Here is a 17,179-nt window from a genome sequence, read left to right as displayed (position 1 = left end):
GTTTCCTCCTAAATGGATAAGTATGCACATCTCTGCGACTTCTTTCCAAGGAGATGTTTTTTTATGCCCGATTTGCAAGGACGGGCCAACCACAACCTTACACCTCGCCATCCAAATCACCCCCAAACTAATTAAATTGAAAATAATGGACCACGTTATAAAAGTGGAGAGATGGGAGGAAACCCCATAAACAGGGCACAAACAGTTGTGCTGTAAAAAGGCTATAAATCCTTCCACAAACAAGCGGCAAGATTGGTGGTGGGTTGGTTATTATGGTTATTTGGATCCTTTGGTGGTGGGTGTGATGGTGGTGTGTGGGGCCCTTATACGTATGCAATACACTTACATGTGCTATGCAGATGGGGAGACTACGATTAAATGAAAAGGCGGAAATGATGGGGCTCTATAGGCCATAATACTCTTTAATAAAAACAAGCTGTTGAAGATGAGCATTATTGAGGTTGCTGCTGATGTTTGTACCCAACGCGTGGAGCGAGAAAATACGGGAATTTTTGGCTGAAAAGTAATAAAAAGTGAGCCATGAGTGTTGTATATTGAGCTGCTTGACGGATCTAAACACTGCCAAATATGTGCCCTGGGTCGTCATAATATACCTCATAATAGCTCCAGCCTGCCTCCACCTTTGCCAATCAATATGCAAAACCTCTTCATTTGAATACACGACAGATGAACCTACCACTTTTTACTTTCTCTCAAAAAATAGACGAGCACACGGCTTTTCTTCCTTTGAATGGGTGATCGTTTCCATTTCATTGATTGTCCTTTTTCTTGTCTCTTTCACCAGTTTCTTCCAACTGAACAACACACGAAGGTGGTTTGCTCGAAAGAAATCACTCGTTCACTTACGAAAAAAACCGTATGCACAGAAACAATTGTGAAACTCCATCCATCCGGAATTGTTAGTATATTGCGCAAAAAAGCTCGTCGTATGATCCCATAAAGTTAAGCATGAATGTATGCATAGGTGATCCAACTGTCAAAATGTCCCCAAAAAATGCACGCTCCTTCTCCATTACAAGTTATTTCGTGATTATTATGCCGACTAAAACAGAAAAATGAAGACAGACACAAATAATTTTTTGTTCGTCTCTACAATAACTTGGATTTAATATTCACAAAGGTTTTTTTTTCTTTGACAAGCGATTCTGAATGGTTTTTGATTGCCTCAACGGCTACATTTATTCTTTAACTTAAATATCGTAAGTAATACTCTCTCTTCTCACAAGAAATGATTAACTTGTTTTGTTGTTGGCTGTGATCAATTGAAAAATATGAGACAAACATCAACGTTATCGGTGTGGATAACTGTGTAAGTAAGTAGTTAGTTATAATTAATTAATATGTACTGTTAGTTAGTTAGCATTGCAACGAGAACAAATAAAGTGACCCTGTGTGTATTTATGTGAGTAATCTCCCTTGATGATGATGACGACAAAGTTATGCAAGGAGACCACGATCCTGTATTACATAATATCTTTAAATTAAACTATAAATAATATAACAGCTTGTATCAAGGGAGTTGTAGAAATTTTAAACATCTTTATTACTAGATGTTGATAATATTAGTTTAAATGTACGTAATATTTTTAGTGGTAGTTTTGGGTTGATTTGCGTAAAGCGGTACATCTTCACACAATAATTAATTAATGGCCAACCTGGCAAACTAGCTACTATTTACTATTCCTTATACATAGTAATGCCTACACTAATAGTCCTACATAATTTTGTCGTTTAATATCCATATTTGCACATAATTATGTATCATATACTTAGTTGTCTAATAATGTAGATAAACGAGTGGCTATATATGGGAGCATTGGTGAGTGTGTGTGTTTATCATACATTTAAAGCTGTGTGATACTTTCAACTTCAAGCGACTTGATTACCACTAAAAAAATTATAGTGGTAAAAATAAAAACGATAAAATGTGTACTTGTACATATATCTACCGACTGGCTTCTTCTGTGATGGAATGAGTGGAGGTTAAATTATGCAAAAATTTGACACTTTCGCCACCCCTCCATCACGTAAAATTAATATAACAAAAGATACACAATAAATAAACGTGATAAAGTCTTTGGATTAAAAATTCTTCATTTTCTGACACGAAGATTATGCTTATGGTTCTGTGTGACGTTTTATGAAGGGGAAAGGAATGTGTCTTCTTCTTAACAATATATCGTAATTAGGTCATATATGGACATATAACTTTATAGCAATTGTTACCATGTTCTTGTAATGGGACACATGCATATTTTCGTCAATGGTGGTGGTGGTTGTGGGGGCGTCGAATTTATAACGTGGTGCGGGCGGATGTCAAATAATTTTTGATGATATTCTTGATTACGGGGAACAACTTACACTTGTTCTTGGATTAGAAAGGAGTGCGATTTGACTGCTCATTAATGGTGCTCGTCCGAGTCGTCATGGTATTTTGATCGTTTGTTAAGATGATGATCATCCTCTATCAAGTCGCAGTCGTCTTGATCAGACGTTTCACACAGGCCCTCCCTCTCCTCCTGGTTGCGTTTCGCTGTAGCCAGCTCGGCGGCGTGCTTTTTTCTCCACTTGGTTCTCCGATTTTGAAACCAAACCTAGAAAGAGAAGAAGAGAAATGGCTCATTAATTAAGATGAAGGGTGAATTAAATTGGGCGACAAAACACGAGAATGATGCCATAGCGGATGTCCCTATATGCCATGTAGAGCGGACAAACTCCTTGTTCTTGTTCTTGTTCTAAATAGCTAGTTCATTTCACTAATGGGAAAAACATGGAAGGAGAATGGCTGACATTAGTCTCCACTCCACTCTGCAGGCTTAATTTACCAGGGAATGCAAATGAGAAAGAGAGAGAGAAACGCACGCAATAATTTCTCTAAAATCACAAAATGGTTCATCCCGACATTGGTGGCATCATCATCATCATCTTGCTCTTCATTTCCCAGAATTCTCCATCCTTCCTGCCTGCCTGCCCAATTTTCTCAGACTCTCCTCCACGAGGTTCTGGTTCCGTTCGAGAACAGACCAAGAGTTGGAGAGAAAGAGACTCGAAAACACAACTTTCCTACATTCAACGACATTTATCAGACCTCGTTCTACACGAAAATCATGCTCCATAATATTCCATAATGGAAAATTACTTTGCAAACACTTGGTGTGTACTACTTGGCACCATGTTCGTATAAAGTTGCTTTCTAACTCAAACTACCGACGACTGCGGTAATGTTGCATCATGGTGCGGATCGTAACAGATATATGGCCACGGATATGTTAGCTCGTACTCAAGAGAGAATGGATGTCCAACGGTTCGTTGGTTGGTTGGTTAGAGACACTAGCCAGGGTAAATTAATGGCTATAATTTTAAGAGACCAGGTAGAATACTCAATTATCGCACACTTTACTTTGGATACGTGAATCATATTTAATGTGGCAAGTGCACCCTCCCATCCACTCCAGTGTCAAAACATTCCAGGCGACAGCAGCAGCATCATCATCACCCATGCAATTGTTAGACTTTTGATTTGCAAAATTCGCAACGCAAATTTTATCCCTTATTCGCCCATAAATAGCCAAACCATTAGCAATTTGCAGTGCATGCGAATATCTGCACCATCACCATCACTATATAGAAACACAACCTGGCTGTGTGTGGGTGACAGACGGCACCCCCGTGGTTTCGTACACGCCTCAAACACCACAACACGCAACGTGTTTCAGGGTCCAGAGGAGGAAAATCGGATGGACCTCATACACCCACAACATAATGACAATAATGAGCTACGGACACATCTTTCTGCCATCGAGAGAGAGAGAGATAACGATAAAAGTTGGTCTAAATAAACCTGATAAAATAAGAAGCCATCCATATACGTGGCCACAGTATTAGTTTGGAAATAGTTTTTTCCTGCCGGCAAGAAGTTAAAGGACCACGCTAAAGTTAAAGAGAGTGGAAATGGATGGAGAAGGGATTTGTAAAAAGGGGTCAATTCCACACAACAGCTTGGATGGTGGTTCTTATGGTAAGAATTTACAGACATTGGATGTGCACGGGGAAAGTGAATAAGGAAAGGAGTGAACCACCACCACAACGGAGACCGATTAGCATGGGAGGACCGAATAGGGAAGACGTGTGCAATTTGGAGTGTTGTTATCATAGAAATGAAGTGGAATTAGAAGCTCCACATCCAATTACACCGCGATGTGATTATGCGGACCAAGCTGTATTTAAACTACATTTTCATATTAAAAGGAACCCATCCTCGGAGGCAGCAGCAGCAGCAGCAGAACGGCTTATGCTCTCCCGAGACGGGATTTTACATGTCGACGAGGGACCACACCACTGATACATCTCCGGCTGCTGCTGCTCCTGCGGACGACGATGACGACGACGCTGTGTGGCATTATTATTGTGTGGTTCCCCACCCGACTTAATTTTATCATCAGTTGTATCATCAAATCAGTCTTATCAAAACATACCCCATATCTAACCCCGTTACTGTGAATGATTATAAATTTGTATCCAAGCACCTCACTAATTCTATTTGTGGGTTATTCCTACACTTCATTGTACAGGCGACCCATCCTACTTTTATTTCTCTCTTTCTCTCTCTCTCTCGGCATGCTCAAGTTTTTTTGCAAATGTGTTCCCCACCAATTTTCCTACGATCATGTAATTTAGCATTTTCCTTGTGCAGCATCATCATCAATGTCTGTCCTTCTTGAAATGCCGCTTTAATCCCATCTTTAGTTTGAAGCCACAACATGTTTATCTAACCATTGTCAAAGTGGAGCGATAAGTGCATACTCTTATCTCTCACTCTCTACAAGAAGAAAGCGGTGCTATTTATCATTAAAATTTCCAACTTGTCTACTTTACACTGGAGCAGGAGCCGTGGTGGAATAAGAATAAGGACACGAGAAAAGGGAGAAAGACTCTAAAATCTCGTCTCGGCGCAGTAATGTTGATTTTGATTAATGATTACAATGCGAGTCATTAGCAACAAATGTTTTTCGGTCTTGACACTCGTTTTGCTCTCCCTCCTTCCTTGATGGATTCATCTTAAACGCATCACAGCCAACCAAGTGGGAACAAATAACAACCCGACCCACCGTGTGCCCCACTTTCTGTCATCTTATCATTATTATTACAATTATTATTACTTATGAAGCAACAAGAACTTTCACTTCCGATATGAAACATGTACACAAATACACACAAGAAAAGGGGGAAGGAAGGAAAAATGACACTGCTGCCGCCATTTTATTTGCAACAAGTTTGATGACTTGATTTCAACAAGGTTGCAACTTTTGGATTTACGTCTCACTATAAAATAATGGTCTTTATTCCCTTCTCCTCCTTCCGACGGAACATGGACATGGTTGACGGGGAGGCAAAAGTGATGATCTCGTCGTCGTCGTCGTCGCGTTATCTTTCCGCGGTTTAGAACCATCCTTTGAAGGAAAGAGGAGAGAGATTGACTGATTTTTAGTGTCTGTATTTGTCTTTCATTTTGAACCAATTTGATGCTTTATGACACCCACGTCTGCTGGTCAGTTGGAGAGAAAGTTGAGCAACAAACTAAACTCTACCCCATCGATCCGACGACATTTCCTCCTCCTCTCTGCTGCTGCCTGTCGTCTGGACAAGTTTATTTTACGAGTTCATCTCTCTATCTCTCCTCCTCTCGCATGGCATCATCATGAGACGCCGAGCGAAGAAACAATTCTCGGACGCTGTAATATCTCTCGCTACGCGATATATAATGCATCCGCCGTAACGCGGATGATGGAGAGAAAAGCAGCAAGAGTTAGTTATCTAGTTAGTTGGACCAACAACACATGGACAGAGTTTTACACACAACAAATAATAATGAAAGGCATCGCCTCTTTTACACTGATTACGAACAGTTTAATTCGATAAGACCACGTCGAAACGGAGGGTGCAATAATAATAACATTCTTCACATTTATGGAACAAAACACAACACACATGGGACTAATGAAAGGACACCAAATTTATTAATTCTTCTTTCTCGCCTCCCTCCGCCTTTCATTCACTCATCCACCATCCTCCACAGACCATGGAGCCTCTCTCTCTCTCAGGACAGTAAATTAAGCCACGGGTTGAAACGATACAATGAGACGATATACAAATTATTATCATTTCGATGATCACCCTTCACTATTAAACTGTCATTTTAATGGAAGAAAATAATGATGGTCGAACGAGACATGTAAAAAAAATCAGGAGCACTCTAAACCATTTCCCCTTTTTAAACTTTTGCATCTTGTCTCTCTCTCGATCGAATAGCAGTCGGAGTCAATTTGCCCTCCTGCAAAAGTCATGGCTTGGTCGCCGGAATGTTACTGTGTCCACTTAAGTGATGCGACACTCTCATCGCATCGCCTTTAACAAAGTCGTTGATTCTGGCAGTAAAAAGTAAGGAGCCGGTGACGTTGGGTGAAAAAAACAGTGCATGGGACATTACAACCCTGTTTAGGTTATTCGTCGGACAATCCACTCACCCGGAATGAGGACGACGATGGTTTCAGAATATGTGGATGGAGTCCCATCCCGACGCTGGAGATGGGAGTCATTGTAATATGAAATGTGCGACGAGATATCATTTAACGGCTTATGATATGATGGCATTGAATGAAAGGCAGGACACGGATGTATTTGTGGGGATGGGTTGTTCCCGTCTTTCTCTTTCATCTCTCTCTCTCTCTCCCCTCATGTAAAGTAGCGGACAAAAAACAAGGAATTTTTAAAGGCATCATTTGGAAAGGTATGATTTGACAAATAGAGATAAATAATATAATATGTGTACCCTGCTCAGGGTGACTGGTTAGCTCTTTCCCAGTCACCACTACCACCACCACCGATAGCAAACTACAGTAGTATTATGTCTGCTTGAGTAAACGTGCGGATGGAAACTGATCCCTAACGTACACAAATAGTAGTAGTGGCTACGTACGTACGTACACGGTTATGTAAGTGAGTATGGATGAAAGCATTTGGATGAATGTAGCCAAAAAGAGGAGAGAATTACATGACAGGGAGACCTTTAGCCGTTTCAATCCGTGTAAAATGCACATGATCAACGCCATGAGGCTTCACAAACTTTTATCTGGTCAACAATAATCAGATGAATGGGAATGATCGGATGGAAAATTGATCCCCTTTGTTCTACTTGACTTTCTTCATGTCACTTTTCTCTCTCTTTCCACTTCCCTCCGTTTCATGGGGACGACCCAGTGAGCAATCTCTTTCTCATATCGTTGCACTCTCTAAATAAATTTGTGTCATTCAATTCAAACGAGAGGAAGGACTACTCACACACTTTATTTTTTTTCGGGGATGCCCACTTTGTTCAAATTATTCTCAACATTCATGAAACTTTTGACTGCCAGATACGCATGCACGTAGCAGACAAAAGCTGTAATTGCAAATGTCTCCCCTCAGTCGGAGTGTCACATGTCACATTTCTCTCTCTCACTCTCTCTCACTTAAGGTGGATGGGATGAGATGGATTTGCGTGAAAACTGGACAGCACGGGATTCTCTCCACTATTTTTAATAATAAACAGAATACGAATGATGTCCGAGATGGCGTGCATGGAAATAAATGACATGTAAATTCTCCATCTCTCTCTCCAAAATACGTAGTGGACGAGGAGGCGGAATGGAAAGTCCGTCCATATTTCTGAAACCGCAATGATGGTTTATAAAACACTGATGGATTCAGACGGATGGACTGAATGATGATGCGGACTGCTTGATTCAAGTTAACAGATGGACGGTTCATTGATATGCAAAAATGGTAAACGAGAGAGACGAAGATTATATTGGATTTCTTCTCCGCCCGTCCGGCTGACGACCGATTCGATGATTTTTTGAAATCTGCTTTGCATATATCATTCCCACATATGATCCATGTGCAGGCAGCAGATCCGCCTCGTTTAGAGGTCTGTTGAATAATATTCCGTCCATCCATCTCTCACAAATTATACTTCCCATACAACCAAGTAAATCGTATAATGCACATTTTATTAAAGTTTTGTACTTGAACACGCTGCTATCCTTGTACAACCCTCGTCCTCCTCAACCAGAACCCACCCATCCAAAATGGACAATGCTATTATTGAGCTCTCTCTCTCTCTCTCTGCCCATAGTTGCATTGTTGGTAAAAATGCAGAGTTGATAGTGAGTGAAGCGATGGATAGAAAAACGGATGCAGAGGGTAGACCACAGTAGTGGGTCTCTTTTGTTCCAAAATTTTGACACACTCAGCCAGGATAATGGCTAACTCCGCCTTTAAATATGATGGGGTGGAGAGAAGTCATCATGAGCACTTTTATCAACCCACTCACTAACAGGCTCTCATCTTCCCCTCATTATTTCACATTTCTTATCACTCTCACTCTTAAACGGAGCCATTCAACGATAATTATTGAGACTCATGTTATGCTGCTAATAATAAGAAAACTATGATAGTCAACATTTTTTGTTCATCCAATGAATCGGATGTTTAAGGATGACTAAGAAAGTGGCTCGACACAAAAAAAACCGTGCATGCACCCACTTACACCCAGAAATAAACTTTTATGGGTAAAATAAAGTAGGAGAAAGAGCAGGTGCTACGGGTGAAAAATTCACAGGGTTAAAACCCTTACATTTTGGTGTTTGTCAACCTCTTTCGTTCTCGGGGTAAGAGCGATTTAATATTAAAAGAGCCATATATTTCAGGAAACATGGATAAAGAGAGGACAAGCGAGAAATTTATTGCATTTTCTTCCCGTGTGATATGCACTATGTAGTTGAGGTCTGTTTTTCTGGCTGGGATAATAATTTGCTTGGATTTTCTATTGTTTCTATATAAAAAATTCAAACTCTAGTGTGGCGAGAATTTCGTCACCGATTTTGTGTAAATCAGACCCATGTGAAATTCACAGTTACATAATCCCCAATTTTTTAAACTTTATCATTATTTTTCAATTTGGGTGTAAATCTCCCCATTTTCAAACCAATTATGGAACACCTCTCCAATTTCACAGGTGGATAGAAATATCCAACTTGACAAGCGACGAGCACAATAATACGAACATAAAAGTGAACAAAGGACGAGGAGGAAATAAAGGGTTAATTCCCACCGAGGATTAAATGCTCCTTGCTCTTTATACACATTCATTTTGCTAATCGGATCGAGTGACTTATTAACTTCACGTCATGTCCCAGGACGAGATTAAGATTAGCCAAATGGTTAACTGTTGGACTGACGGATGAGAAGGGATTGACGCTGTTTGAATACATAAATGCAGCAGCATGGCAGTATTTCCTTAGTTATTGTTTGATAAATCAGTTTTCCTCGCTTCCTTCTGGGTGGTGGTGGTGGGTGTTTGTTGGGCGGAAGGCTAATGAAACATGGGACTTTTGAATATTTGATCTACTTCCCAATTGCCATTCATCCCATGAACTAACAACTCGCCTCTTCTCCTTTCCGACGTGGTTGGGTTGTGCGAGATAAGCCGCAATGTCACCGTGTGAGAGTTTTGTTGCTTTATTATTGAAGAAGTGGCTTTTATATGAGGGAGACAATGAAGTTGTTCAGCCATCTCCATTGTAAAGCGGAACACACTTTCTTATCTTCTAATTTCACAACTTTGTGCATAAATCCAGCCAAGGAGACAGGCAACTTGGGCGCAACAACTCACACACACACACACACGACCCGAACCTCGAACCAATTAAGCCTTCTCCTTCTTCTTGCGGTTTTACCACGAAACCCGACTTTCTCTGCAGCCCGAGTTCCCTCTCCCTCAACATAAGACACACATACATACTTCTCCAGCGTATAGGCTCCCATTCAACCAAGGGCCTCATCATCCCCACTCTCTCCGATACTCTTGTTGTCTTTATCTAGCGAGAAAATCCATGAACTCGCAATTTACTCCTCCGCTTGCTCTCTTAGATATTAACTAATCTACTAGATTTAACCATGCCCTGTGTATCTAGCACATAGCAAGTGAATGATGACGATGATGACGACGAAGGTAATGATTTTTTAGGCTAATTAAGAGAACCAAACTCTTCTTACCTTGACTTGGGACTCTGTCATTCCTAAACCATACGCCAACTTGGCACGTTCGGGACCAGCGAGATATTTGGTTTGCTCGAATGTCTTTTCCAGGGCGAAAATCTGATGTCCGCTAAAAGTGGGGCGAGTATGCTTCTTTTTCCCGTCCTTGTCACTGTTTCCACCAACTGCAATAATCACACTCAGAATCATACACATTCATAATGGCAGTGCAAACAACAAAATTAGTACGTGTGCGTGTGCTGCGGCTTGTAATCGGAAATGTTACCCTGATGCATTCAAAGTACGGAATGATAAAATGATATCTTGACTCGAAACGTGACTGGCACCCGTTCTTTACACGCTAATGCCCGTCATTTGCCCATTATTATTTGTCCGTCCCAACACCGCCTTCTGCTCGGAGGATTCATATCATGATTATTATTTCCTCCCAACAGCAGAGAGAGAAAGAGAGACGAGCTGACACTTGTTTTCGACTAAATTACATTACAAAAGGCTTACATGGCACGGATTTGAGACCAATTCAAGTTGAACTTGACTTTTATCTATGGGAAAGCAAACTATGTGTACGAGTGGACTCCACATAATATTGCGTTTCATAATAGTTTGTGGTTTTCCACGAGAACCAAGTTAAACAAGTAACAGCACGCTCAATTTCATCCACGATAAGATAATAATAACGTCGCTCGGGTTTTGGGGAAGAAGGAGCAGCGGAGGAGCGTGTAACCGAATTTATGTGCAAATTGTACAGCGTTGAAATTGGGAAGGAATAATAATAAGGATGGCCAGATAAAGATGGTTGACTTCCAAATCTCTGAGCAAATAATGAGAATTAAGCCCGTTTCACTTAATTGGAATACAGATGATGCTCGTATTTGCATTAAACTCGGCTCTCTCTCTCGTCTCAACATCCCGTTCTCTTCCAACTTGTACGCAATAATATTGTTATGTATTACTTTTCTCGTCCATCTGACAAGTTACAAGATTAATGTAGTACACATAGCGCGGAGGCATTGGAAGGAGGAGAAGGAGGGGATGAATTAAGGAAGAATGACATGAGCAGTCAATGTATAAATACTGAATGGAGAGAAAGATTATGAGGAAATCTTACACCGAGAAATTAATCTTACACTGAGAAATAACGTAAAACAACAAGAAGCAAGGATGGAGAGAGGACATTGTTAATTAAAAAAAATGATAAGCAGCCCAGCCGCGTCATGGTGGAGATTGAGTAGAGGAAAAAGGAGCCGAAACACGAGCAGGGATTTCTTTGTGGGAAGAAAGTAGGGCTATTAAAGCCTCTTACTTTTAATTAGTGGCTCCTGTTAATAATAATTACTGTGTTCTTTTAATTTGAGCCGAGTTCCAACGCCTATCAAACACATGGCTGTAAGAGCTCAAAGTATGAATACATTCTCGATGTGGGTGGTGTTGTTGCGTGGTGCAAAAGTGGTGGTACATTTTCTACAGCTCCTTAAGAAACACGGCACTAAATGCTTCACCACCACCACAAGCAAGCCAGCCTGGGAACATGGATACTTTCTCTTACGGCGTAAGAGAAAGTAGCCGCAGCAGCAGCAGCAGCAGCAAGTAAAAGCAAATTACCATACTTTGTTCATTACATTTCTCTCGAAATTAAAAACTGGGAAAATTTTCTCATGTAATAAAGTCAAGAAGTAAAGAGGGGAAGGAAGTGAGCTACGAATGGGAAATAATGGTGGTGTGGTGTGGCTCGGTGGTTCTTTCGCTATAATAACTAAATCCGTGTTTGAGACAAAACTTTTCTCCGCTGTTTTTATAATGCTCTTTATATTGCCCCCACATCCAGTCACAGTCACACTTTTATCGTCGTGGCAAGTAAGTCGCCCATGTTTTCATGTCTACTTTCCCCAGCAAAAGGACGAGTTTCTTGCTACGAGAGACTATCTGTCTCGTCGTCGTCGTCCTCCTATCATGTCTAGAAAATGCAGCAATAGTTTCAAAAAATATACCGAGTCGGAGTTGGAGCGAGCATTATTATGAGCACTAATATTAATAATCCAAAAGCCCAAGACTTTTCGCTATTTCATGGGAACAAAGTACTATCACCATCATTATTATTCAGCTTGATCTTCCTTCTTCTCCTCCAAGTTCCTCTCTCTCTCTTTCAATAATATTGGCCTTATTCCTCTCTCTCTGGGTCCCATGGGGCTAGTAAAGCATTTTTATATTTACACTTGCCGAAATGCTGCGCCCACTAAAAATGATCCTTCATATCATTATATGCCATTGCTGGCGTGTGGGGTGGATTCAATCTCTTTTTGCTGAACACACAATGGGGCATTTGATTAAATAAGAGCGGAATTGGGAGGAATAATGACGTTTGATTGCTCATCAGGGAGGGATGGAGAGAGTCATCTCGCCCACTTGATCACGAACCAACGAAACGAAACGGGACTATTTGCACCGTATCAATTTGATTAGCTGAGTGAGCCAACAAAAAGCATGTAGATTGTATTTAGTAGAGAAATAAAAAGACTGCGTGAGCATCACCTCATCCGTTCCCCTCCTTCCTCCATAAATAAATATATCATCATCGGACCAAATAATGGAATGACGTTTTATCCAACAAATGATAAGTGAGTGTAAATTAAAAGCATCATTCGAACCAAATTGAATTACATGTCAATAACGAGGCAACCTTTAAGAAATGGGCGAGATGTGCACACATAAATGTATCAAAGTGCAGAGCGATATTGATAAATATGTTTAGAGAAGTAATGCCAATAATGGGTGGCACATGAAACGGGGTCAACACTCAATAGAGTAGAAATACAAGGAGAGGGGGAGAGGATGTCGTCCCACAACAACAACTTTCCCTTAATTAATGTGTTGACTGTTCAGAGGGCGAGTGGGGTTTGTCCCTTAATCAAATTACTAGCAATCACTGGAAAACCTTTTAATGGGCAACGAGATTATCTTCTCTCACTGATTCCGGCTCTCTGACTCTGTTTGCATTGACGTCGAGTATTATAAAACGGGATGAGAACAGATGAAGAAATTAAAAGTGAAGCTCTTACCGGAATGATTGTTGCCACGATCCCTCCACAAGTTGGGGTTGGCGACGAGACCTTGGAGTCCCGGCCAGTAAATGGCAGGTCTCGCGAGCTCGAGCTGTTTCCCGATCGCACCCATCCACGCAGTTCCGGCCATGTGACTCATGGACATTCCCATCCCAGGGGGCAGTCTCCCCACACCCCCGGCAGCAGCTGCACTGGCGTTGACCATCGCGGACGCGGCAGCCATGGCGGCGCCCAGCGTCTGTTGGGAGGGTCGACTGAGGATGTGGTCAATGCCGTGCGGGTTGGCGGCGGCGTTGGACGAGTTGTTGCCCCCACCACCACTACTCGTTGAAATGGGGGGTGAGTGCATGCTCTGCGGAAAACAGCCTGATGAAAACAGCTCCTCGAAAGAAGGAGAGTGGGAGTTGACTTGAGCACGTACATGGTGATGAGGTCCGTGATGTTGGGAGGAGGAATTTTTGAGGTTTTGTTGAGCAGCTGCGACGGAAGTGGGGGTGTAATGTTGAAGCATGGCCGACTTCATTTCAGTCATCGAATGGAGAGCTGCGAGGGGAGGGCTGCCAAGGACGAAAGCGGCCGCGGCGGCCGAAGGACTAGAAGCAGCGTTACCTCCTCGACCACCCCCCTCCATGTTACCTGCAATTTCCATCCACCCTGCTGAATTAGGGAAGACAAGAGAAAAGGGGGCGAGCCATGTTTAAGTAACAATCAAGTCTTTCGTTTTACGGGCGGCGAGACAGTTCTCGGGTAATCAAAACCAACTCGGGCTCAGTTTTGATTACATCGTCATGCTCAAAACCTCTCTCAATCCATGCTTGTTGAGGAGGAAGATGAGATGATGATGATACTTGCTAATAATACTAATACCCGCTCGGAATGAGAGTGGTGGTCATAGTATTTGGCATATAGTACTATTTAGTAGTAGGTAGAAGGCATTTGTGGAAATGGCATAAAATAACAAGAGGATGGCAGTAATAATGTAATCCGTGGTGTCACCAACCTGCTGCTAAACTGTTGAGATTGTTGAGATTGAGCAAGGAGAGCATGGAGGAAGCAGGTGATCCAGCTGTCGCAACCGGTGGGTTCGAGTGGAATTCCAGCATTCCTCCCAGTGTTCCACCCGAATTTACCTAAATTCATTCACAATCTTGTCAAATCTTGATTTTATTCAATCCGACCACTTTCTCCTCTTCGCCTGGAGAGAGAGAGTGAGAGAGAGAGAGAGAGACAACCACACATGCATCATTCATCAGCTTTTCTCTCGCTTTCTCCTTCTCTCACTCGCATCTTACTCGCTCCTCAATTCAATTCGACGACAATTTCGAGAACAATTTGACAACTGTCTCTCACTTCGACATAGAAACGGATGTCTCGTCATCCGTATTTTCATTCCACGAACGAAAAACTCGAAGTGTGCAGCCTACTTATTTTTCTACTAGATTTTACTCTTTTTGCGGTGTTTACCCATTTATTCGACTTACCGATGGTGAACTGCTAATGCCCGAGAGTGGAGACGAGGACCGCGTCTCACTCAATGACGGTGGGTTCGAACGGGAATCGTCCGTCAACTGCAGATTTTCCCGTAGAGTTGCCGTTTTGATGGGAACAGAATACGTGATTCCTGTAAAAGGCGAGGAAGCAAGGACTGCCCCTCCACTACTTCAATCAATTAATATTAATACACCTCTCGGTATCGTGTCGTATAATTATTTAGTCGAATCTAGTTCACGAGAACACAAACAAATACAGCAGTTTTTCGTCTCACGCGCAAATGACACCAGGAAAAATCACACTTTTCTTTATCCTGGTTTGTCGCAACACCAACAAACCACACACTCCTCGCCACACATAAGTTGGATGGACACCAAATGGAAAAACTTTGGCACTTGTGGACACGGGAAGAGAGAGCACTTGTTCTTCTTCTACTACCAGCTCGGAAAAAGCCTCATGTCCAACTAACTGCTTCTTCAGTGTGTGAAATGCAACTAGCATGAGAAGGTGAGATGAGACTCTCGTTGTGCACAAGCAGTGGTATGGATGGGTACTCAGTCAGTAAGGAAATGTGGTCCCTCTTCTTCCTGGGTCGACCCTCCAACACTTGGTGACAATGATGATGAGGACAAGATTTAGCGAATGCACAGGTAGATAGCCCGATTTCTGATCCCAACAAGCTGTGCCGTAGTGGTGGTGGTAGAAGTACGGTCTCAAGAGGAGGAGGTGGAATATTATTATTCTTCTTCTTATTGGAGCTGTTGTTATTAGTTGTTGAGTGGAAAGTGGACTGCGGCCGGATGTTGAGAAACGTTACCGTTTTGTGGGGTGAATTGCTTAGATGTGGATCATGTCGAGTTTTGCATGAGTTTTCTCATCATGATCATCATCATCTCCTTTAGTTGCTTTGGTGCTGCTGCAGGTTAGTGAGGAGGACAGTGGTTTTTCTGGCGTGAACAAAGGGGAGGTTGGGCCGAGGTGGAGGGAGAGGCGGGTTGTGGGGTGCGGATTGGTGGCCCAACTCCCGGCTCACCCGACACCAGACGGAAGTGGTTTCCGAGGCGAGAGTTGCGCGCATCCAGCCCCGCAGTCATCATTTCCTACTCTCTCCTCTGACCCTCCTTCCGCTTAATTGTTTCTTCTTCAATTGACTCTGTCACTCCTCTCCTCTCTCCGCTTCTTTATTGCTCCTAATGACGACACAATTCCTCCAATGGAGCATCCTCAGCTATCAAATCCACCTTAGACCCGCAATTAATACCGCCACCGGAACGACCAGCACCACCACCAGCAGCAGCAGAAGGTGGGTAGGAGGTTGATGATGAGGGGAGGCTAATTAGTACCAAAATCAGGCCTGACTTACATCCTCGTGGTGTGGAATCATATGCATAACGCAGAGTGATTATTGTTTGCTGGTACGCAGAAGGTGGTGGTGGTGTTGACGAGATGTGCATTAGTCGGAGAAAGTTGTTGGTTGGTGGGTGGGTTGGTTGGGATAATAATGGAAAGAAACGTAATGGGGAAAACTAAACAAATGCCAAGTTTGAAATGGGAGGAAATGTCTTCATTAGCGGAATGGGCTGCGAAGAGAGCAGGCAATTTATTCCGTGCTCAATTTCAATCGAAACTGAGGAAAAATCGAGTGTCAGATGAGCACCCGTTGTTTGACAATAATTTAATTCAATGGGTGAATATGAAGGGAAATGTTTTTATCGGGTGGGAAAAACCGAGTAGTAGTTGATAAAGATGGAAAGTAAACTTGTTTGGCAATGGTTGGTGGAGTGGAAAAAGGAACACAGTTGGTCATATCTATTACCACGAGCGTCGAGTGCTTGTTTGCTGTTTGGCACTTTGCATCTCTCTCTCTCTCTCGATCGTCTGATTTAATAATATTTTTGTGCCGATAGCGCATAGCACCAACCACCACGGAAGAGAGAGAGAGAGAGAGCTATTAGGAAAAATGAAAGATTCGGCCCATCGAACCCCAACTAAAGTTTGGCTAAATAATGTTATTAGATCCTACAAATCCTGCAAATGCTTTGAACCCGGCATTCATCCGAACCAAGGTTTGTTCGTTCATTCATTCGTTTACAGCTCACTCAAGTAAGTGATCTAGTTCCGTGAGCATTAGTGAAATTGGGTTCGTTGTTGGCAATGGCAGAATTCAGACTTAACAAGCCAAACCAACCCTTCAATTCAGAGTTCACAAAAATTACGTTGGCTTCTTCTTCTTCGCCCTGATTACCACAAATCACAACGGAAAACATTTTCAGATGGAGAAATAAGCGACTAACTTCCAACAACCAAAACTAACTATGCTCCGCCGACTACTGCTGCTGCTCCTGAGCTATGTATGACATAAATACCTGCGGCTGTATATTTATAGTTACGTACATGCGTTCGACATGACACAAATCCTGCCAGGATTACATTCAAACTTTATTTCAGAAATTATTCGAAACTGAGATCAAAAAGGATTTTGTCACTCGCTCGGCGGAGGTAACTTTAGC

The 17,179-nt window shown here is 42.2% G+C and overlaps 1 protein-coding gene across 3 annotated transcripts; it reads right to left on the bottom strand.

Moving 5' to 3' along the window:
* Positions 1–1,152: 1,152 nt before the first annotated feature.
* On the bottom strand, positions 1,153–15,517 carry LOC110858232 (homeobox protein Nkx-6.2). 3 transcript variants are annotated; one of them, XM_035858593.1, is made up of 6 exons: positions 14,660–15,516; positions 14,179–14,308; positions 13,600–13,835; positions 13,176–13,530; positions 10,117–10,283; positions 1,153–2,615 (listed from the first exon to the last, which is right to left on the bottom strand). In XM_035858593.1, exons 2-6 carry the CDS (start codon positions 14,279–14,281, stop codon positions 2,424–2,426), a joined length of 1,053 nt encoding a protein of 350 aa, XP_035714486.1. In that variant the 5' UTR covers positions 14,282–14,308; positions 14,660–15,516; the 3' UTR covers positions 1,153–2,423. The 3 variants fall into 3 exon arrangements, with proteins under 3 accessions (XP_035714486.1, XP_035714485.1, XP_021962606.1); XM_035858592.1 differs by having other exon boundaries at positions 13,176–13,835; positions 14,660–15,517; XM_022106914.2 differs by having other exon boundaries at positions 13,176–13,814; positions 14,660–15,517.
* Between the last annotated feature and the right edge of the window lie 1,662 nt (positions 15,518–17,179).

This window comes from Folsomia candida, unplaced genomic scaffold, assembly GCF_002217175.1.
Source record: "Folsomia candida strain VU population unplaced genomic scaffold, ASM221717v1 Fcan01_Sc020, whole genome shotgun sequence".
In the NCBI taxonomy this organism is placed as follows: Eukaryota; Metazoa; Arthropoda; class Collembola; order Entomobryomorpha; family Isotomidae; genus Folsomia; species Folsomia candida.
Note: the sequence above shows the minus strand (reverse complement) of the source record. Positions and strands in the feature narration are given on the sequence as shown.

Excerpts from the sequence above, each read along its gene's own strand:
- LOC110858232 (XM_035858592.1), bottom strand. The coding sequence starts at position 14,281 with ATGCTGGAATTCCACTCGAACCCACCGGTTGCGACAGCTGGATCACCT. Across the intron at positions 10,284-13,175 it reads TCGTGGCAACAATCATTCCG|TTGGTGGAAACAGTGACAAG; the intron begins GTAAGAGCTTCA and ends TGATTATTGCAG. Across the intron at positions 2,616-10,116 it reads TGACAGAGTCCCAAGTCAAG|GTTTGGTTTCAAAATCGGAG; the intron begins GTAAGAAGAGTT and ends TTCTCTTTCTAG.